Source organism: Cuculus canorus, chromosome 15, assembly GCF_017976375.1.
Source record: "Cuculus canorus isolate bCucCan1 chromosome 15, bCucCan1.pri, whole genome shotgun sequence".
Classification (NCBI taxonomy): domain Eukaryota; kingdom Metazoa; phylum Chordata; class Aves; order Cuculiformes; family Cuculidae; genus Cuculus; species Cuculus canorus.
In genome coordinates, this window is record NC_071415.1 from 1094821 (window position 1) to 1116578 (window position 21758).

The window sequence follows — 21758 nt, forward strand, 5'->3', positions numbered from 1 at the left end:
GGGCTGCAGAGAGGGGGACTTTGAGAGGGTTCATCCACAGTGGGACAGAGAGATAAGACTGTGAATGATGGCTATGAGGGGACACCATGAGAGGACATCCACACTGATTGATGAGACTGTGGGGGGGAACTGTGAGGGGAATGAGGGGCGATGCTGTGAGGGGACGTTGAAGGGGAACACCCGCGTCAGGGCTGGAGGGGGAAAGTGTGGGGGACTGAGGGGAGGCACTGTCGGGGGAGACTGAGAGGGAATGCTGTGAGGAGGACATTAAGAGGTGACATCTGTGGTGAGACTGAGAGGTAAGACTGAGGAGTGACTGTGAGGGGGACGTTGAGAGGGGACATCTGTGGTAGGACAGAGGTGAGATTGTGGAGGGTCGCTGTGAGGGACTGAGAGAGGACACTGTGATGGGGCATTCAGGGTGGGACAGAGGCAGCCTGCAGAGGGTGGCTGTAAGGGGACACCATGAGGGGACACTGAAGGGATATTGACAGGCAACACTGTGAGGGGACACCCATGGGAAGACTGAAATGAGACTGTGGGGAATGACTGTGAGGAGACTGAGGGGGACATGGTGAGGAGGATGCTGAAAAGGGAATGATGAGAGGGAACATCCAGGGTGGGATTGAGGGATGATCCTGTGGAGGGTGGCTGTGAGGGGACACCGTGAGGGGACACTGTGAAGGGACATCCATGGTGGGGCATAGATGAGTCTGCGGAAGGTGGCTGTGAGGGGACACCATGAGGGGATGCTTGGGGCATTGAGGGGACATCCATGGTGGAGCAGAGATGATCGTGTGGAGGGTGGCTGTGAGGGGACACTGTGAGGGGGACAGTGAGAGGGGGCATCCATGGTGGGACTGAGACACAATCCTGTGTAGGGTGGCTGTTAGGGGACGGAGTGGGGACACCGTGAGGGGGGATATTGGGAGAGGGGAGACACTGTGTGAGGGGACACTGAGAGGGGACACCGAGAGTGGACACTGTGGGGGGACACTGTGAGGGGGACACTGTGAAAGGATGAAATGAGGGGGATACCGTGAGGGAGGACACAGTGAAGGAACGTTGTGAGGGGGATGCTGTGAGAGGGGACACTGTGAGGGGGGACAAAATGAGGGGGGATGCTGTGAGGGGACACCGTGAGAAGACGGTGAGAGGGGGGACACTGACAGGGGACACCGTGAAAAGAGATGCTGTGAGGGGGGACATCGTGAAAGGAGACACTGAGTGGGGACAGTGAGAGAGGGGACACTGGAGGGGCACACTGAGAGAGGGGGTGCTATGAGAGGGGATACTGTAGTGGACATCATGAGAGGGAACACTGTGTGGGGACACTGTGAGGGGGACACTGTGAGTGGGGGACACACTGAGAGTGGACACCATGGAGGGACACTGTGAGGGGACGCTGAGGTGGGGACACTAAGAGTGGACACCATGGGGGTGTTGGAAAAGGACAACATGGGGGGACACCGTGAGGGGACACTGAGAGTGGACACCATGGGGGGACACCGTGAGGGGAAGCTGTGAGGGGACACTGAGAGGGGACACCGTGGTGGGGATACTGTCAGGGGGATACTGTGAGAGGGGGAACACTAAGAGTGGGCACAAGGGAGCGACACCGTGGGGGGACACAGTGCGGGGGGGCACTCAGGGGGTTTACCGTTAGGGGTTGCTAAGGGAGACTACAGTTCTGAGTGGACCTCTTGAGGAGAGGACACCGTGAGTGGAACTCTCTGAGAGAGGGGACACAGAGAGAGGACACTGAGTGTGGACACCATGGGGGACAACGTAAGGAGACGCCGTAAGAACACCGCGAGAGGACGCTCTGAGAGGAGACGCGGTGAGTGGACACCTTTAGAGGGGACACCGGGAGGGGGACATGAAAGGGGGCGCCATGAGGGGACGCTATGAGAGGGAACACTGTGAGTGGACACCGTTAGAGGAGACACTGAGGGGAAACACCGTGAGAAGAGATGCTGTGAGGGGGGACATTGTGAAAGGAGACACTGAGTGGGGACAGTGAGAGAGGGGGCACTGGGGGGGCACACTGAGAGAGGGGATGCTATGAGAGAGGACGCTGTAGTGGACATCGTGAGGGGGAACACTGTGAGGGGACGCTGAGGTGGAGACACTGAGAGTGGACACCATGGGGGGACACCGTGAGGGAAAGCTGTGAGGGGACAGCGTGGTGGGGATACTGTCAGGGGGATACTGTGAGAGGGGGAACACTAAGAGTGGGCACAACGGAGCGACACCGGGGGGGGGGGGACAGTGCGGGGGGGCACTCAGGGGGTTTACCGTTAGGAGTTGCTAAGGGAGACGACAGTTTTGAGTGGACCTCTTGAGGAGAGGACACCGTGAGTGGAACTCTCTGAGAGAGGGGACACAGAGAGAGGACACTGAGTGTAGACACCATGGGGGACAACGTAAGGAGACGCCGTAAGAACACTGGGAGGGAGAACACCGCGAGAGGACGCTCTGAGAGGGGACGCGGTGAGTGGACACCGTTAGAGGGGACACCGAGAGGGGGACACTGAAAGGGGGCGCCATGAGGGGACGTTATGAGAGGGGACACTGTGAGTGGACACCGTTAGAGGAGACACTGAGAGGAAACACCGTGAGAAGAGATGCTGTGAGTGGGGACACTGAGAGAGGGGATGCTATGAGAGAGGACACTGTAGTGGACATCGTGAGGGGGAACACTGTGAGGGGACGCTGAGGTGGAGACACTGAGAGTGGACACCATGGGGGGACACCGTGAGGGGAAGCTGTGAGGGGACAGCGTGGTGGGGATACTGTCAGGGGGATACTGTGAGAGGGGGGACACTAAGAGTGGGCACAACGGAGCGACACCGTTGGGGGGACAGTGCGGGGGGGCACTCAGGGGGTTTACCGTTAGGAGTTGCTAAGGGAGACGACAGTTTTGAGTGGACCTCTTGAGGAGAGGACACCGTGAGGAGAACTCTGTGAGAGAGGGGACAGAGAGAGAGGACACTGAGTGTAGACACCATGGGGGACAGCGTGAGGAGACGCCGTAAGAACACTGAGAGGGAAAACACCGTGAGAGGACGCTCTGAGAGGGGACACTGTGAGTGGACACCGTTAGAGGGGACACCGAGAGGGGGATACTGTGAAAGGGGACGCTGCAGGGGACACCATGAGAGAACGCTATGAGAGGGGACACTGAGTGGACACCGCGGGGGACACTGTGAGAGAGGGGACACTGGAGGGGGACACCACACACTGAGAGTAGAGTGGACACTATGGAGGGACACCGTGAGGGGAAGCTGTGAGGGGGACACTGAGAGAGGGGACACCGGGGGGGGACGGGACACCGTGCGGGGACACGGTGAGTGGACATCGTGAGGGAGGACACCGTGGGGGGATACTGTGAGAGAGGGGACACCGTGAGGAGGACACTGTAAGGGAGACACAGAGAGGGGGACTCTGCGATCGCGGACCCCGCGTTGCGGCCCCAGCCGCCCCTGCCTTTCCGGCGCGGTCCCTTCCGGTGCGCGGGGGCGGTGGCCGGGCCGGTGGCGGCGCCGTTGCTGCTGCGCGGTGACGGCAGAGCGCCATTCCCCCCCCCCCCTCCGCCCTCCGCCCCGCCTCCAGCGGGGGCCGTGGAAAAGCGAAGCGAGAGGAGGAGGGAGGAGAGAGAGAGGAGCGAGAGAGAGGGGGAAAAAAAAAAAAACTTTTTTTTTTTTTTTTTTTTTTTTTTTTTTAATTGAGGAATCAACAGCCGCCATCTTGTCGCGGAGCCCGAGCGCGGCGCGAGCGGAGCGGGGACCCGGCCGGGGCAGCGGCGCCGCCCGCCCACACACGGGGCCGCCGCGCCGGGCGCCGCGGGGCTCGGGGGCCGCGGGCAGAGCCGACCCGGAGCCGCCGACACCGACCTCGGCACCGCCGCGAGACGCCGCCGCTGCCTCATTGTTTTGGGGCTGTTTGCGATTTTTTTTTTTTTCTCTTTTCGGGGCGATTTTTTAAAAATTTTTTTTTTATTTTTTAAATTTTTTTTTACCTTCTTCTTTCCTACCTCCCCCCCCCCCTTCCTCCTCCTCTTCCTCCCCCCTCTTCCTTCCCCCCCCTTCCTCCTCTTCTCGGTTGGACCGGGGCTCCCCCCCCCTCTGCCGGCGCGGAGGGGAGGGGCCCGCGATGCTCCCCCCCGGCACCGACTGAGCCGCCATCCGGGCACCGGGACGGACACGAAGAGAGGGCCGGGAGGAGCGAGGCCGGCGGCAGGGAGGGGGCGCTGGGCCCTTGCCCACCTCCCGCCCCGAACCCTCCTCTCCTCCTCCTCCTCCTCCTCCCCTTGCGGCCTCTGCGGCGGCGGCCCTGGCCCGGCCATGGGGGAGCGGGGCCCGCCGAGCGGGCGCTGAGCGGCGCTGTTGCTCGGTGACAAGAACGGGGAGAAAAAGAGAGAACCAGCTTCACCCCCTCCGCTCTTCCACCCTTCAGACTCGCGAGCGGTTACCGGTGCGCGGCCCATAAATCCGGCTGCCATGGCGGAGAACTTACTCGACGGGCCGCCCAACCCCAAGCGAGCCAAACTCAACTCGCCGGGATTCTCCGCCAGCGATAGCACAGGTAAGAGAGAAAGGGAAGCGGGGGGGGTGGGTTTGAACGGCGGTTGCCCCCCACCCCCTTCCTCCAGTGAGGTACGGGGGGTGGTGGGCGACCGCCCAGGTTGTAGGGAATCGTCTGAGCCCCCTCTGTTTGAAGGGAGGGGTGGGGGGGGCAGCCGCCCTGGTTGTTTAGGATCGCCTAAGCTCCCGCCGTTTGAAAGGAATCGGTGGGTTTCAGCGGCAGTTGTGTCCGCCCCTTTAACTCCGGGGGGTAGGGGGCAACCGCCCAGGTTGTTGAGAATCGCAGGAGCTTCCTCCAGTCCAAGTTATCCGCTATAAATAGAGCCTAGGAGAGCTTTATAAGGCCCTTGAGTTGAATTTCCCCTTTGCTTCCATCGCTACTTGGTTGTTGCGGTGGAAAAGGATCAAGGGATGCGCCTTAGTTTGAGTGGTGGACAGGTAACGAAAGGAGGAGAACCTCAACCGGCACTGACCACCGTGCTGTTGGGGCTCCTCGAATCCCATGTATCGCTTGCAACTGCAAACCTTGTGCAGGCAGCTTCTTGCTGCCTGTCTGCGCGGCAGACCACGGAATAAAAACTCCCTGATAGCACGTTAATATTCTGCTTTTTTTATCCCCCTGTCTGTGACCGCGGTTCAAACAGTTCCGAGCATTTTTCTTTAAAAACATATAATTTGCTGATAATAATTTAAGTTGTAGGACTGCTAGCACGATGAAATGCCCAGCAGGCTGGCAGTCACTGCGTGTTGCGTAGTGTCTTTGGCCTGCTTTTTTTCCCGATTGTAATGGGTTTGTGGATTAGAAAACACATCAAAATTTTTCATTTCCAGCAAGTGTGTGTGCCCGTTGTAAATATGCACGTGTGTGCACCAGAGCATGTGTGCGTGCCCTGACGTCTTACAATATTCCAACTGTTCAAATCACTGAAACAGAGGCTTGAGAGGAACACAAAGTGTGTTGGACTTGCATTTCTGTTTTCAGAGATTAATGAATCTTGTCGAAGGGACAGCGATAAGTTAATCATGCTATGCCTGCTCTGTTTTTGTAGACTGGAAAAATTGTTACTATAATTGAACTGATAAATTCTGTGGGTTTTTTTGGTTTGCTTAATCTGTGTTTGGCCATAGCTTTAGACACTTCAGTCCTTTGGGGGTTTTTTATGGTATCTTTTTCTTCTCGGCCTAATTGAAACGTGCCAAAAAGAAAAAATATTAAAAGTAAGAATTGGCAGATAATATCTAGGTGAGGTCTTGTGGTGGAACTGTGTTAGTCTCTTTGGTGGAAGCAGCGGAATATCGTTCAGAATGCTGGTGTGGAAGTTGCTATGAAATGCCCCATGGTAACTCAGGAAGGACGTAGTTTTTCTTTAGTTCTGCACCTGGACGTTTTAGATTCCGCTGGTAGCCACTGAAAGATGTTTGAAGCGGTGTCTTTCTTTTTTTTTTTTTCTCACCTTTTTTGAAGTTCCCTTGGTCTGTTCTGGAATGCTTCAGTCATAATTATGTCCTGTTCGGCAAGTTCTAAATGCGTCTCGGTGAGCTCTGTGCAGTGCTAGATATGCAAACTCCAGCATCTGCATAAAGTTTGGCACAACAGAGGGGGCCCTTGGTCACCAGAGGTGGCAAACCCCAAGTTGTATTTTGAACAAGTAGGAGTGTGTCCATAGCGTTCTGTTGTCGTCCTGGTGTTCTTCAGGCAAAAGTACTTCTCCACTTGAGAGTGCAGGTAACATTTGTACACTTAGAAGTGCTTTTACCAAAAATATCTCTCTAGTTTTTGTTGCCAGCAGCTAATGCTGTTTGTTGAAAGGTTGCTGAACATTTCCGTGTGTTCTAGCAGGCAATACAAATAGTTTGAGTAGCGATTGCTATCAAATACTGCTCCCGAACCTAAAACAGGCTGCTCTCATGCACAGAGGCTTACATGAAAAAGTTGTGCTGCAACCTGGGAAGTTGCCTATGTTACCAGAGGTGTTTGGGTGGATGGGTTCGAGGCATGCACCCTGAGCTAGCAGTAAGCTGGGTGTCGGATAACTGAATTGTGATTGCAGGCATAAACCCGCGCTGTTTGATGCCGCAGCTTGCGTGAGTGGGATGTGCTCTCAAAGACGCTGCGTTAGGCCCGACTGTGCAGTTCTGTCGCTTAACAGTCAGGCTGCGAGCCTGCAAGTGCTTGTAACCGAGCAGAGCGGTGCGATGGCGGAGGGTCTGGTGGCAGGCCTGCAGACCTTTGGCAGAAAGCAACTGCTCACCTATATTTATATTTCACTTCATGCTTTCAGGGGAAATTTTAGCTGCCTTTAATCTTTCTGATAAAGAAAGCTCCTCAGCTTTCTGGACCAAAGTTTGTGCAGTTGAAATTGGTCTGCGTACTTTCTGAAAATACGATCTTTCCTGTTCAACTTAAGTGGCCAAATCAAATGTGTGGTCTCAGAGAAGGGAGTAGAGATGGAAGGATGGCAGAAATGTATGCAGTGACCATCATTAAGTTTAACGGTCATCCTGTTTTGCTGTTGCCCTGCTGCTCTTGAGATCAATAAGAAAATTTAAGACTTGTGGCTGTTAACTTAGCTTGCCATTGCTGTGCAGTGTTGAACAAGCTGACTCCTATGGTAAAATATCCATGGGAAAGATTTTTTTTCCTTGTCTAGCCAGGTGGGAGTAGTGCTTTTGTCTAATTACTGCTTTATTAGGTACACGGTATTTTTCATACGTAGGCATTTGTCTGTGCTGTAAATGTTAGGAGGTATTCTCATCTAGCGTGCTGTAGAATAAACAGGAGACTCGTAAAAAACTAGAATTACAGTAACTTTGGTTATGGCAGGCTGTTATTTCAGCGTGGAGTGTCGTGATTGTTCTGTACGTTACTGGCATTGATCCTTCGGCAGAATATACAGTAAACTGGCAGCGTTCTGAAGCTGATCTCAATCTGCACATGGATTGCTGCCGCTCCATTCAAAGCTGATGTTCCTCGGGTGGTTCAGCGAGTGGCTGGGCGGCTGTCTGTGCTGCATTGCCAGGAATGCCTCTGCCTCTGATTGTTACCGACCCTGCAACCTTCTGCTGTTGCAGAGCTACGCTAGTTCCAGAAACGAGAAAACATGATTTGGGGAAGAGCAGGGGATGTCGTTAGCGGCTTTGGGAGTTAAATAATTCCTCCAGTAGGTGAAGTTGGAAAGGAGGTGGGATGAATGGCTTCAAAAGTCCACAAGAGCTGGATTTTCACCTCATACTTTCTCGTGTGTGTTTCGGCTTTTTTTTCCCTCCACAACTTCAGAGGATAAACAGATGAAGCAGTACAGCTGCTGCTGCTGCAGATGCTGCAGGTGGAGATCTCTAGTGATTCTTTTCTCTTTACGGCCCTGTGTGTGGGCGTCGCAGTGCCTGTACTTTAAAACTGGGGGGGAAACCGGCCTTGTCGCACGTGCCGTTGTACGTGCTGAGAGAAGTAACTCTCTGGCTGACACCCAGCGAGCTACGGAACTTCGCAGAGGGAGTTTGTGTTGATACGCAGCCCGATATGATTTCACTTGCCTGCCAAAAGCGAGATAGGTGTATTCCAGTGGATTTGGCTTTAGTTTTGAAAGAGGTGGGCTGCCTTTAAAACAAAGTAGCTTAAGGAGCAGCAGGCAGACTTTCTAAGCTTATGTTCCTGTCCTTAGCTGAGACTTCACATGTCCTGACATCTCTGTGATCCAGAACCAGGTTTTGTTTGCGTGCATGAAAGCATTACTATGTGTGTTTCAGAGAGGTTCGTTCCTGTGTAGTTGAACAGTTTCACAGAAGCCTGTTTAATCGGTCTGCTCCTGGTTTATATGATGTGTGCAGAACTTGAGTGTTGTTTGTGCACTGTGACAGAAAAATCACTTTTATATACATGTTTTCTTCATCGCTCCCTGGGATAAGAAAAAGGGTAATTCCATTAAGTGAACAGATTTGGATTATAAGTGGAAAACTCTGGGAAGAAATGCTTTTTGTGGAAAGAAGGTAGGTGAAGGAGGGATTGTAGCTGTAACTGTTTCATGGGAATATCCTTTGTTTTGTGGTACTTGCACTCTTGCTGGCTGGGCTGGGAAAAAATGCAATGTGGTATCTCATGGCTATATTGTTTCTTAAGACTTACTGTATGGGTGCAGTGGTGGATGGGAGCTGATGATGCCAAGCAAAAATGTTTACTTTGAGTTGTGTGAAGCTTAATGCGAGCTGAAGGGGGTTTTGTACCTTAAGTGGCTGACCTGCATTGCTTCGTGCCTGCAGATGTAATCTGGGACAGGAGATCTGTAAGATTAGAAATTGGCTGGTTCGCGGAGAGTCTAGCTCAGCTAATTCTTACTGATTCATGAAGCATTGCTGATTGCAGGTGGTTGTTTACTTTCTTGTTGTTTGGGGGTTTTATAGATTTTTTTCCAAGGAGTTTGACACCAGCATCTGTGTGAGATGAAAAGTGAGCTGATCATCTGCCTGGCTGACTTAATGTGGCAGTCTACAAATGTACAGTCCTACAATTGTGCCCCTTCCTTTTGTGAGATCCATGCTTTGAGTGATAATTGCGTGTGTACTTGGGATTGATTCCTCCCCCCTCATCATGACTAATAATGAATGTGGTGAGTGCTGTCTTGTGCTGGGGCATGGAGCTCTTGGGAAAGAGCTGCCAGGAGCAGCCAAGAATAATGTCTGTGTTCGGGGGTCAGTCTGTTGTACCCCAGAGATCTCTTGAGAGCCTGTGAAATGATTCCCAGTTTTCTGTTGCATATTACTCACTTTCTATTCTGGCTGAATGTTCCTTGGAGTCATAGTCCAGTGCCATTAATTATTACTACAGCAACATGCATGTTTAGCTGTTACAGCTGCAACTTCACATTAAAAAAATTGCACCGGTTCTTGGTGTATGTTTTTATCAGCGCTCTATTGTCACCTGCTAATAGAGAAGAACATGCGCAAAGATCTCACTTTGCTAGCAAAATACTGCAGGCTAATGTGAAATTGAGCTGGAAGAGGCAGTAGAAAAAACAAGATTTATTCTTATGCAATGAAAAAGCATGTGGGATAGCTCAGAGATCTGACACTTCCATCCTGATTTGGTTTACACTTCCAAGAATTTTTGCTTTGTAAAATCTTCCTTTTAACATACGTTATGTTTTCCATCTGTCTCCTCAGATGCCTAAGGTACAGAGAGAACCTAAACCTTTTATTTGGAAAACTCTCTTTAATAGAGATGTCTTGACAAATACTATCAAGTATTGTGCAGAACCCTAGCATGAATCAAAAGAAAACTGAAACTTCTATTATCACCGGTAATTCACAATCATAACTCAGAATCTGAATATCATTAACACATACTCTTTCAAAGCTTCACTTCATCTTGTGATGAAGTTTTCTTATTCACCACCTTTGAGAAGTAAGGATTTTATTTGGAACATTTGATAAATACAGTATCTTTGATTTGGAATAACTTCATGCCTGTGTATATGTTTTTATTTATATGCATGTAAGTCTGTAAAATAATCCCTTTCTTCTGAGGATCATCTTTATTGCCGCAGGAACTTCCTTGGGAAGACATCTTTGTCAAAATGAGTCGCTCTTTCTAGGTGACGTGCTTCCCAGTCTCACGGGTGGACATTGTTTTGTTGCTGTTGTTGGACACCTCTAGGGCAGACATCGGGGCTGGCTGCTTTTCTGTTGCAGAGTGAGAAGGAAAGTGGAATATCAGATTTCAGCCCCTGGCCACGTGTGTCACACCTGAAGAGCCTGAGCTTTTCTCGTGCTGCCCAGCTTTGCAGTTGCCGGTACTTTGATAGCTGTTTTAGTGGGTGGTGGTGATGACGTAGCCTCTGTGTCATCCTCTGAGTAGTTTCATCTAATGGAGCAAAGAGACGTGGAAATTGCCAAGAGACTTTAATTCAGTAAGTACTGAGTGTAAATCTGCTTTGTAGTAGCTGTGAATTTTTTTTTCACAAGGTTCATAAACTCCTTTGAGGAAAGTATTAATGAGAATGATTCAGAACAACCTCATCTCGCAGAGAATTAATGCTTTAAAGTAAAATAGATTTGTGAGGGCATTTGTATTTGTGAGGGGGTTTTGTGTTCAGACAGTTAAGTCTGGAAGCTTTTTTAGGTGAAACATATAAAAATCATTAGTTTGAAGTGTATGTCTGCTGTTGCTTCCTTATGCACCCTTGGCTTGGTTTGTGTTGTATGTTGTTGCACAGCTGGATCCGAGTTGCCAAGGAAAGGACACTTTGCTTGGATAATTTGGTATCAGAAATGGGGAGGACAAAGTGTCTTTAAACCAAAGAACAGAAACGGGACTTCTGCTGTTACAATTCATCATGAAGTAGACATAAAACTCACTATCTTGCATAACACTTCTTGTGTTTGTTTCATACTATTACTTCAAGCACACATCAGTCATTGCCACTGTAAGCTGCGCAGCACGAGGCCGGCTCTGAGCTTCTCCCCACCAATGCTCTTGGTCAGTGTGGGAGGATGGAGAACTGAAAGATTTAAAGTCTGAAACACCTTGTGTTGATCTATGTATTTAATAAGTCTGTGGCCAGAGAATGTCGCAGTTGAAGTTGTTTGTCAAGATAATTCACACTTTTGTTATGTTATCTGCTGATTTTTTTTTTTTTCCCACCTATGCAGTGAGGGTATCACAGTCTTAAGGTGAAGCCCTGGGTCTGTGAGTTGTGTAAGATAAGTGAAAGGCATTTGGGTGCAAACACTGTAGGTACAGCCTGTGCATTTCATGCCCCCTTAAGGAAGCGCCCACTACTAATTACTGGATTCTCTTAAAGGGCCATCCTGAACTTAAATGTTCTGTCAGCTGTTAAAATAGGGCCATAGAAAAGATGTGTGCACTTGTAATGGGGTGAGAAGGAAGTCTTGCTTCTGCTTATGTGCTCCAAGAACCCTAAAATGTTGAGTCTTTGCATCAGAGTGGTCTTCTGAATGAGAAGCTGAAGTTATCAGTGTGGTGGTCCCACCCCATAAGCAAATTGGTTGCTGGCTCTTCTTTGAGTTCAGATTTCTGCTCTTAGAGCAAGGAGAATTGCTGAAGCCTGTTGGTCTGTAAGCGTGCGTAGTCTGATGGCCACTGGCAGTGTAACAGTAATAGCATCTGTGTTGTTGATGATGCTCGGTAGAATTTAGAGTTGCTTGCAAGAGCAATGGTGTGAAAATAGTGAAGACATCTTGGGAACCAAGCGGAAGAATAGTTATGGAGAGGCTCTGTAGGGCCAGAGGAAAGCAAAGTCACTGAATCATTTGCCATCCAATGCTTCCAGGAACAAACCAAAGTGAGTAGTCGTCATGCTGCTTCTGCCACACGTTTTGGGGGTTATTTTTTGTTTCATTCCCCTCTGGCACTGGGAAAGAGATGAGGGACTAGCTTCATATCGGAAGGCACTTTGGCACTTATCATGTTTGTTTCTGTATATTAACTTTGGTGACAGGTGCATTTCATGTGCCCTTGTGTACCACTTTGAAATAGTGGAACATTCAAGTGGAAAGGTAGTAGAAACAGACCTGAAAGCAGTGGTTATTGGTGAAAGCAGCAAGTATCTTAGGCTTGTCTGGACCTTCAATGCAGATAGTACTTTCATTATGAGCACAGCCAAAGAGAGGTGGTGGAGACTGGATAAGGCAGTAGGGAGAGACTTAGGATTACTACATCGTGACACCCAATGTGCAAGTGGAAGAGAGGCTAGGAACTGAACTCCATGTAATCTAGGAAGGGCTTTGGTTTGTACCATTCTTTGTTCAGGGAGGAGAGAAAGAAGCTGAGGCAGAACAGTCTTGTCTTTCCTGCATCAAGCAGTTGTTACCTTACACTTTAGGTGTTGTAAGGGGTAGATAGGTATGTGAGTTTTCCTTATCCTGACTTGTATGGCTGGCATTTGAGCTGGTGTCAGGAGCGTTTCTAAAACTGAATTGATGGTACTGGTGCTGTTGCAGTAGGGGTTAGAAGGGAGCTGAGCTTTTTTTATTAACTTCTTGATTGGTTTGCTCTGTGTAATGAGCTTCAGTTTTGAAAAGTCACTTAGTTGCTGAAGTCTTACAGAAATGGATTGGGGGAGATTTTAGGAGCTTGAAGCTACTTTAACTTAAGATTAACTAGATTCTAAGCTGATAGTGTCCGTTTTGGTTATTGGGATGCACAAAACGGATCTAATTTAATTGATTTTAGGAACTGGGTCACCGCTTAGTTGCGTATCTGTACCCTGAATGATATTTATCTTACAGAGAGTCATGCTTTGGCAGAAGGCAAATTGCAAAGGAAGCCTGGTAGAATGAATGCCTCCTTCTCAATCCTCCTATTCCTAAAATCCCAGTCACAGGAAAGCGAGAGAAGGCAACTGTTGTGCCCGCTTTCAAGAAAGGGTAAAAAAACCTTACAGACAATTACAGACTGGTCAGGCTCACTTCCACCCCTGAGAAGACCATGGAGGAGCTGAAGCGAGTTTAGTGAAGGGCTGCCTTGGAGATTAGGGGACTGGAGCACTTAACCTTTGAGAAGAGAGGCTGAGGGGCTGGGCTGCAGACCTCCTGATGTCTGTTCCAGCCTGAGTGTCTGCTAGTCTGTAAGCAAGAGAGCACTGTAATCATTATTCTGGTGAGTTTCCTAAAGGTAAGTATCTGGAATGCCTAAAGGTGAGGCTGGTTCCTGTGTATCGATATATTTGAATTTTGACCAATCTTTTGACTTAGGAATGAGCAAACCAAACTGTATTTCTTACTCATCCCAAACACAAGTAGTTGAAAAGATCAGGGAGGAAGAAACATAGTAAAATATCCACTTCTCTTCCTATGCAAGCCATGACTGAGTGAGACTCATCCAAATTCCTGCTGATGGATCTCTCACTCCTCTCTCGACCTCCTACACCCAGCCACGTCTCTCATTGCTGTTGCTTACACTAGTTGTTAAAACATGATGTTCTGAAAAAGTGATGCTGCTTTCCTGAACGTCAAGGTCAGATGCACGTCAGTTTATGATCTTCCTGTTTGTCCTGTTAGGCTAAGATGCTAATGTAAAGTTTCCTCAATGGAAATTTTATTTTTTTTCTATGAAAGTGTTGTTTAATTGCTCTAAAACATTAAATGCTCTCATTGTCTTCTATGAAACAATCAATTATAGAATCCTCAACCCTCGAAAGGAGGTTGAAATGGTTGTGGCCATTGCTAACTGCACCAAACAGTATGGTTATTGAGTTGAGTTACCTGACATCGAATTTTAGGGAATGGCTGGCACTCTGAACTGTTGAGGCTTTGTCTGCTGGGGTCTGGCGTGATTGAAAGAAGCCTTACAATACAAAATTGGGCTCACTGAAATGTAATAGCTATGTTGGCATGAAAGGAAGGCAGGGTGAGAATACTGCTTGTGTGCTGGGGCTGCGGTGTGACTTCAGTGTCTCCTCCATGGATGAGCAGGCAAGGTTTGTGATGGGAAAACTCCCGATCGTGTTTCAAGTGGAGATTAGGCTATAAAAGTGAAACTGAATTTGATAGTTACTCACCTGCTCGCTACGTGATGTGTTTGAGATCATAAATCATGTAAAGAAATACCTTAGAAGGTTTGTCACCTCTCCAGGCTGAGCGAAAGGAGAAAAACAGTGGCGTTGAAAGAATTTAAATGATTGACTGTGTGTATTGAGAAAGAAGCTCCTGATAACAGTTGCAAGTAGTCACGCAGGTGAAAATGTTCTGCCTGCGAATGCAGCACATTTGGGTTTTTTCCCCTTATAAGAAGGCTTGGAAGGAAACAGAACAGCTTGTTTTTTTAATTCTGGTTGCTGAAAGTGTTGTCCAGGAAGGCAGAAAACTGACATTTAAGCTCATAGAACTGAAATCAGGAGAGAGAATGATTCTCAAGTGTAGTCACCTTATAATCTTATCTGTGTGAAAATAGGTGATTAAAGAATGCAAAATTCTCAAATTGTAAGAAGAGGCCTTTGGAATGAGTGGGGGTGTTGTAGTTGTCTTGTGCTTTTCCATCTCTTCCAAAAGATGGTTTTTGAGTCTCTCCTGTTAAGACGACGGTTGGGTTTATGTAACAGCTAAGGAAAGGGGTCAGGTTTAGGATGGGAAGTGCTGTGTTAGAGATGAGATGCTAGCTAGAGGTAGGTCTGCACAGCATTGATCAGCTCCACGGCTCCTGGTGCACTGAAATTAGGCCTTCTGAGGCGAGGGAATCTGTCCTCCTTTATTGTAAAAATGCCTTTTCTGTTCTGCTACATGCATGGTAAGCAGTGGGTTTTGGTAGCTGTCCTCGACTTAGAGAAATAGTTGGAGCCTCAAGAACAGGGTTGATTATGTTGGTTTTTGTGAGGGTGTGGGACTCAGGTTACTTTTTATTTTGCTACCAGTAGAAATGGGCTGCCCTCTTCTTATGGCACATTTTTATTCGTGCATACATGTATTTACATGTATTTTTGTAACTGCTAAGACAATCTCCTGTCTTTGTGGATTTCTTGCAGGCATGCTCAAGTGGACTTGTTTTCTGTTGTATTTTATAACTCTTGTAAAATGTACCTTGTATTGATATTTTTAACGTACAGGAGTGATTAAAATATAAATGTTCAGGCAATGATTAATCTTCCTGCTTTTGGATACTCAGTGAATTTTTATGTGGCCACTGTGCTGGGCTGTTTACCTGCTTTTTATTTCTCTGCTGGCAGAGCTGTAAACTTTCCATCCCAAACCTTAGTGTATAGCATTCCTACAGGAGCTCAGGAGGGGTGGATTACTGCAGGTTTAAGAGGCAGGATTCCCAAATGCTTTCTTCACTCTTTTTGTACGCTTCAAAAAGATTTCCAGTCCTTGGCTCTGGCCGAACTGTTAAGAGTCCAGACAGCCAAACAAAAAAAACAATTGGAGCACTTACACTCCAGCAGCCTGTTTTGAAATACACCGGGGAAAGAAAAAAACTACTCTTCTTTTTGTAAGCTGCAGTAACATCTTCCCCCTCCACATTTTGTCGCTGTCAGTCTCCCGCAGCCCTGTGTATGCATGCACACACACAACTGGATACCTTTTGTCCGTGGAATATTAGCAATTTGAATGCAGAAGCTTGGAAGAACCCCGTCCATGGGATTTACAAAAGTTGTCTGGACAAGTGCAGTAAACCTTGCCCTTCGTAGTGAGGCAAGGTGACAAGAACTGTTTAACAACAGCAAAGGCTCAGCCCTGTGTCAGCACCGTAGTGAGGCACAGGCAGATAGCTCTGGCTGTGCTCTGGCAGCACTGCAGGGACCGGGCACTCACTCCTGGCCAAGTGGAGCTCGGCTCTGAAAAAGAGGTTTTCATCAGAGAGGGTTTAAAACTAGTGAAATCTTGGAAGGAGTAAGGTAGCACCAAAACACTTGGCAAGAGACACAAATTGCAGTTTAAGATACGCCAGGAATTTCTGTAGAATACCAGCTGAAAAGGTGAGCTAAACAACTTGAAGGGAAGGGCAGCGAGTTAGTGAAACTAAAAGTACTATATTGAACCTCACTAATGAGAAGGTGAGTTTGTTACTCCCACACTGCCAAGGGACCAGGAGGTTTGTTCTGAGCTGTGGTGTATTCTTTTGCGGCCCGTGTCCTGCAGACCTGGAGGAATTCTGCAGAGCTTGTTGTCAGCGGTTGGTAATGATGGTAAAATGCAGGCCCCTAGAGGAGCTGCTGCTTCAAACACCTCCGAACAGGCAGGATTTAACTTTTCTGTGTATGTTTACTGTGACTGTCCAGGTGATTCACTGGCATTGGAACATAAATAAAATGTTTATTCATTTTTCTTCTATTAGGCTGAACTGAGAATTCAAACGCTGATGAGCTGTATTGTATTTAAATATGCTGCCATGTGCTTGTAAGCATCCTGACTTCATGATGCAGGTGGAGTGTTGTTTGGGCTTTGCTGTTTCTTTACTCTGCAGTCTGTGGGGTCCAGGTTGTCACTTGCTAGATGATCTTATGCTGCTTTTGCAACCTGAATCGTGCACCAACTTTTAGCGGTTGAAGTGTGAGTTCAACTTTAAAATAATGAAGCTTTTGGGATGCCCTTCTTTAGAGTAGGTCTTTGTTGGCTCTGACCTGGAAATCTGTTGCTCACTGTTGGGGACAGGGGTTTTTAAGGCATGGCTTGGCTTTCGGGGGACACAGAGTAAAGGTTTCACACATTTCTGTTGTGTTATAGTAAAAATTGTGGGTTTAGATCACATCCAGGAAAACCATTCTGACATGCTGCATGTTTGAGCAGGTACTCTGGTGCATTGAGACTGGTCTGCTTACGCGTTTATGAATATTGCTCTGTGTGCTTATCCTTGTGTCTTCAAATATCACTTTTGTTCTCACGTGGAAGTGCCTGTATGCAGTTAAATAACTTTCTGGTTTTAGTTACATACCTAAATAATATTGTTACGCAAATGCTGCTAATGATGTGTGATAAAATATTTTCATGAACCCAATGTGCTTCATTTTAGAAAGCAAAACAAAGAAACCTCCACTTTTTATTATTCTGGGTTTTCCAAGTAGGCAGAGCAGTTCCTTCAAGTGGCTTAATGAAGATTTAATGGATTTATTTTGCTCATCTGGAGACTGCGTGGATTACCTCTGTCAATATAGGGCATGATAAATGAGGGCTGGGCACTTAGCAATTTGAATTACTTGAGCCGATCAGGGATCGAGAAGTGACTTGATTCGAGAGGTGTTATGAGGAGAAAATGCCAAGTGCCTTTCAGGATCTTCTGAGGTAGTGGGTTGTGATAAAGATCAGTGACTAGAAACTGATGTTATGTATGTACGTGTGAGATAAGGATCAAACTGCCAGAGAAGTAGTAGTGGTCTTTTGGTCAAGCTTTGAAGCCTTGCTGGAGGATGTTCGTTGGCCACACGCAAACATAAATTACAAGCTTGAGGTGGGATTGCACGGTGAAATGCAGTGGCCTGGGGTTATGTAGGAGGTTGGAAAAGGTGATGGAATTGCTCTTTTGGGAGAGTAAATCAAAAGGAGAAGAAGTCTTTATCTCTGCTGCCTTCTTTTAGCCAAAACAAGAAAAATTTTGGAGTCAGGTTCAGTCATTGTATTTGTGCACCCTTAGTTTCTTAAGCTTGGTACAAAGGTTTATCAAAAGTCTTGCGGAGAAACTGCTTCCTGGCCAGTGCCATACCCTGTGTGGCTGTGTGTGCGCAGTGTGTGTCTACAGCTCCGCCGGCTGAAGAGCTCAGGAGTCACTGCCGTGAGGATCCTCACTTGCTCTCTGGTGATCTGAGTCTCGGGTAGAGATGTCCCCTGGTGCATGTCAGTGTTTATGACCAGTACAAAGCAGTGTAGATTAATATTTTAGCCACTTGTTTGTCATGTTTTTCTCACTTGTATTTCTGTTTTAACTTCCAGATTTTGGATCTTTGTTTGACTTGGAAAATGATCTCCCTGATGAGCTGATCCCCAATGTCGAGTTGGGCCTTTTAAACAGCAGTGGGAACCTTGTTCCAGATGCAGCTTCCAAACACAAACAACTTTCTGAACTTCTAAGGGGAGGCAGCGGCTCTTCCTTAAACCCGGGAATTGGAAATGTGAACTCCAGTAGCCCTGTCCAGCAGGGTGTTGGTAGTCAAGTTCAAGGGCAGCCGAACAGTGCTAATATCGGTAATCTGGGTGCTATGGGCAAGAGCCCCTTAAACCCAGGAGACTCCTCTGCTTCAGGCCTGGCAAAGCAAGCGGCCAGCACCTCTGGACCTACCACACCTGCGTCACAAACTCTGAACTCGCAAGCACAAAAACAAGTGGGGATGGTGACAAGCAGCCCTGCAACATCACAGACTGGACCTGGGATATGTATGAATACTAATTTCAGTCAGACACACCAGAGCCTTCTCAACAGTAATTCTGGTCACAGTTTAATGAACCAGCCTCAGCAAGGACAAGGGCAGGTAATGAATGGATCTCTTGGGGCAGCTGGAAGAGGAAGGGGAGCAGGAATGCAATATTCTGCCCCTGCCATGCAGGGGAATGCAGGCAGTGTGCTGGCAGAGACTTTAACCCAAGTATCTCCACAGATGGCTGGTCACACCGGACTGAACACAGCACAGACAGGAGCAATGACTAAGGTATGTACATATCATCTAATATATTCTCTTTATTGCATTTTTTCTTCTCCATACAGGTGTTTAGAAAATGTAGTAGACTCTTGTCTGGCACAGAACCTCAGCCTGTAGTTACCCCTTTTGGTCCCCAGTGATACCATGAAAGCAAGATAATTGAAACAGTATTTCTCATGTAATCAGAAATGAAAGCACTTGTTGAAAAACACATCCTTGAAGTTAAGAGTTGAATAGTATCTTAGCAGGGTGAATTAGACAAGAGTAGGATGATCCCTCAGAAAGAAAGCAGATCATTACTGCTGTGTAGGATCTCGATTTAGCTGTCAGACAACAGTATCGTCTAAAGCAACATGAAAAGTGTTAGAGAGATCTTTGTGGGTTGAAGGGGATAGGTCCTCTCCTCAAGGACCCTTGTCAGCAGCTGTGCTGCAAGTGTTTTTCAAATACAGAGGAACTGAGCTGAAAACATGAAGTTTCACCTAGAATGCCAGGCTAGTGCAGAATTCGTGGATGGGAAAGGCAATGTCTGAGAGAGAATTCTAATTCAGTGACCATTACAGGTCGAGAATATATACACCTGGAAGTACTTGCAGTCATGAGGCACCGCTCTGGTGCCTTCTTCATACAGTCATTGCATTTTAGTTCTCCCTTTTCCCAGGTGTGAGCTTAGAGAAGTGTTGTGATTGCTGCTCTTCCTGTCTTACAGTTGGAAAGCAGTGTACCCCATCTGTTGTCTGTGTTGCTTTGGTCCGGTTCCTTCCTGAAACTTTGATTGCAAACCCATCCAGTTCTGATACATCTTAAAAAAATAGTTTAATCTCTGACATTTTATCTATTCATACATCACATGTCACTATCATTGTAGTTTATTAATTAACATGTAAGTGTTAATTTATCATCATGTTGGCAATCACAGGGAAAAGGAAGTTTGACAATGAAGAAATGCTGGGATCATTGCGGGGTCCTGTATAGCTCATCTTTTTTTTTTGAAAATAATGTAAGAAGTGTATTCGTGGCACTGATGGGGATCCCTTTGCTTAAGGAAGAGATGCCTGTGGTGAAGGTCATATGAAAGTGGTTCTAGCTGTCTCCAGCCTCTGAATTGGCTACATTTGTTGTGTGGAGAGGATTGCTCTTCATCGAGATTCAGTTTATCTTTAATTTATTTTTCTTTGAAATTCGTGGGGAGAGTGACATTTTATTATCTGGCTTATTTCTATAAACTTACAGTTATTTAAGTTGTTAGTTGTTAGCCACCACATAGTTCTGTGATGAAACTACTAATTTTTCTTTTAATGGGAACTAACTCAGATAAAATTACTGCAAAGCAAAGGGACTTGCCCAGGGCTTTCACCTGGTGGCGTATATTTGAACCTGGAGGGGGAGGTTCTGGGATGGGTTGGTTCCTTTCCAACAAGCCACCCCTGGTAAGGCATAGGCCAGCACTCGGATAAATTCCGTCTTCCCAGGACCTCAGTCTTAGCCTGATGCCAGCTGCAGATGGGATTCCCCAGCTCCAGAAGGTGACCTGGACTTTCTCTGCATGTGTTCAGAAAGTAAAGTAGAAGTTAATTTGGACAAGCAATATGTTGCAAAAGGATAGTGGAAGTGTCTGTTACACACATCATTTGGTAGTCCTTGTGTGCGGTGCTGTGCTCAGTGCTGGCGATACATTACAGAAGGTGAGAGCAAAATGAGTGCTGTAAGGAATCCTCTGTGTGAGCTGTTAGGAGACACTGAAAAAGCAGGACTGTATAATGACAGACCATGAGTGATGGTGGTGCTTCTTTAAAGGTGCTGTCACTGAACAGGAAAAAATTCTGAAGACTTGACCAACTTTGAAAAGTAGAAAATTTGGTGTTGTCCAGGGCTCTATCTCATGTTGGACAAGAAGAAGCCTAAAAACATTGTATGGGGGTTTTGTAAAGTTTTTCTTTCTTCATGTCTTAAATTTTCCCTTCATAAGAGAGTGAGTGCGCTCAGTATTTTATGTTCCCGTTTTGAAACAAATTACTTGTTCCCTGTTTTTTCTCCTGACAAGAAGTATTTTATGTTTTTTGCCGTTCTCTTTCATAGGCATTTGGGGATGGGTGTCCTCTCCCAGCCTCTTCCTATCCCCCAGTTTATTGTCCTAACAGGATTATCACCCGTGATAGTATGTTAGCATTTTCTCTTAGTGATGTTCCAGCTGTGACGAAAGCATTTAAAAAAAGTAAAGAAATATTTCAGTGAGTTTGTTCCTCTGAAACTGAAATTTCTGCTGCAGGAGAATGTGGGTTAGTTTGTTTTTTCACCTCCTCTTCCCTGGTGTTTACCATTTAATGTACAAAGCTTAAAAGATTTGAAGAGCAGCAATAAAAGTGGTGAGGCAGCTGATCTCCCTGATAATGAATGTGCCTAACCTGACTAAACGGCTTAAATTGTTGTTGTCGCCATGCTGGAAGGACTGTGTCAAGACTGGAAGCAAATTCTGTTGGTGGTGACTCTAGCAACGTATCCTAAGGGTGTGAAATACAAAGTCTAGAAGAACTTTTTTAACCAAGATTTTAGCATTGTGTTTAAGTCAAGTGCTGTACATTGCTTGTTAACTTCACGCAGGTATGGCTCGGAAGCCCGTTTTTCTCAATTCTGTGTGTTTATGTGCAGTGTGTTGCAATTGTGACCCTTTATGGATTGGGAACAGTTTTGCTGGGCAAAACCTTGCTTCCCTGATGGCTTGTTCTAATCCTTTTTCAGTAAATGACTAATCAAGGGAAGTCCATTGCTTTTTCTGTTTCTCTCTTGTGGTACATTTTTATAAGTATTCTTTCTAGTAAGAGAAAAAAAGACAAGAAAAAAATCCAGAATCTGCTCACTTCACTTGCACTCCGAAATAATGGGATTCATTTAATCTGGAGTGTCACAAACCAATATTGTTAAATTTTGAGATGGAATTGCCACTTTAAGGCAGCTCTTGAAGGAATGAGAAGTACGTCAAAAATGAGCACAGTAACCCGAGCTTATGATGCTTGTACTTGCAAAAGCTGAAGGTGACAGATAAACCTCACCCCTAAGCAAAAAAAAGGGAACAAAAATAACCGATTCTCAGTGT

The 21758-nt window shown here is 47.0% G+C and overlaps 1 protein-coding gene across 5 annotated transcripts in view; it reads left to right on the plus strand.

The window, feature by feature from the left end:
- Window positions 1-4118: 4118 nt before the first annotated feature.
- Window positions 4119-21758, plus strand: part of CREBBP (CREB binding protein) — a 92079-nt gene continuing 74439 nt past the window's right edge. For 3 of the 5 annotated variants that reach the window (XM_054080490.1, XM_054080491.1, XM_054080492.1), the window contains exons 1-2: window positions 4119-4587; window positions 17961-18673. In XM_054080490.1, the coding sequence (XP_053936465.1) occupies window positions 4503-4587; window positions 17961-18673 (798 nt within the window). In that variant the 5' untranslated portion in view covers window positions 4119-4502. The remainder of the gene's footprint in view (window positions 4588-17960; window positions 18674-21758) is intronic. The other 2 variants (XM_054080493.1, XM_054080494.1) reach the window with 2 other exon arrangements.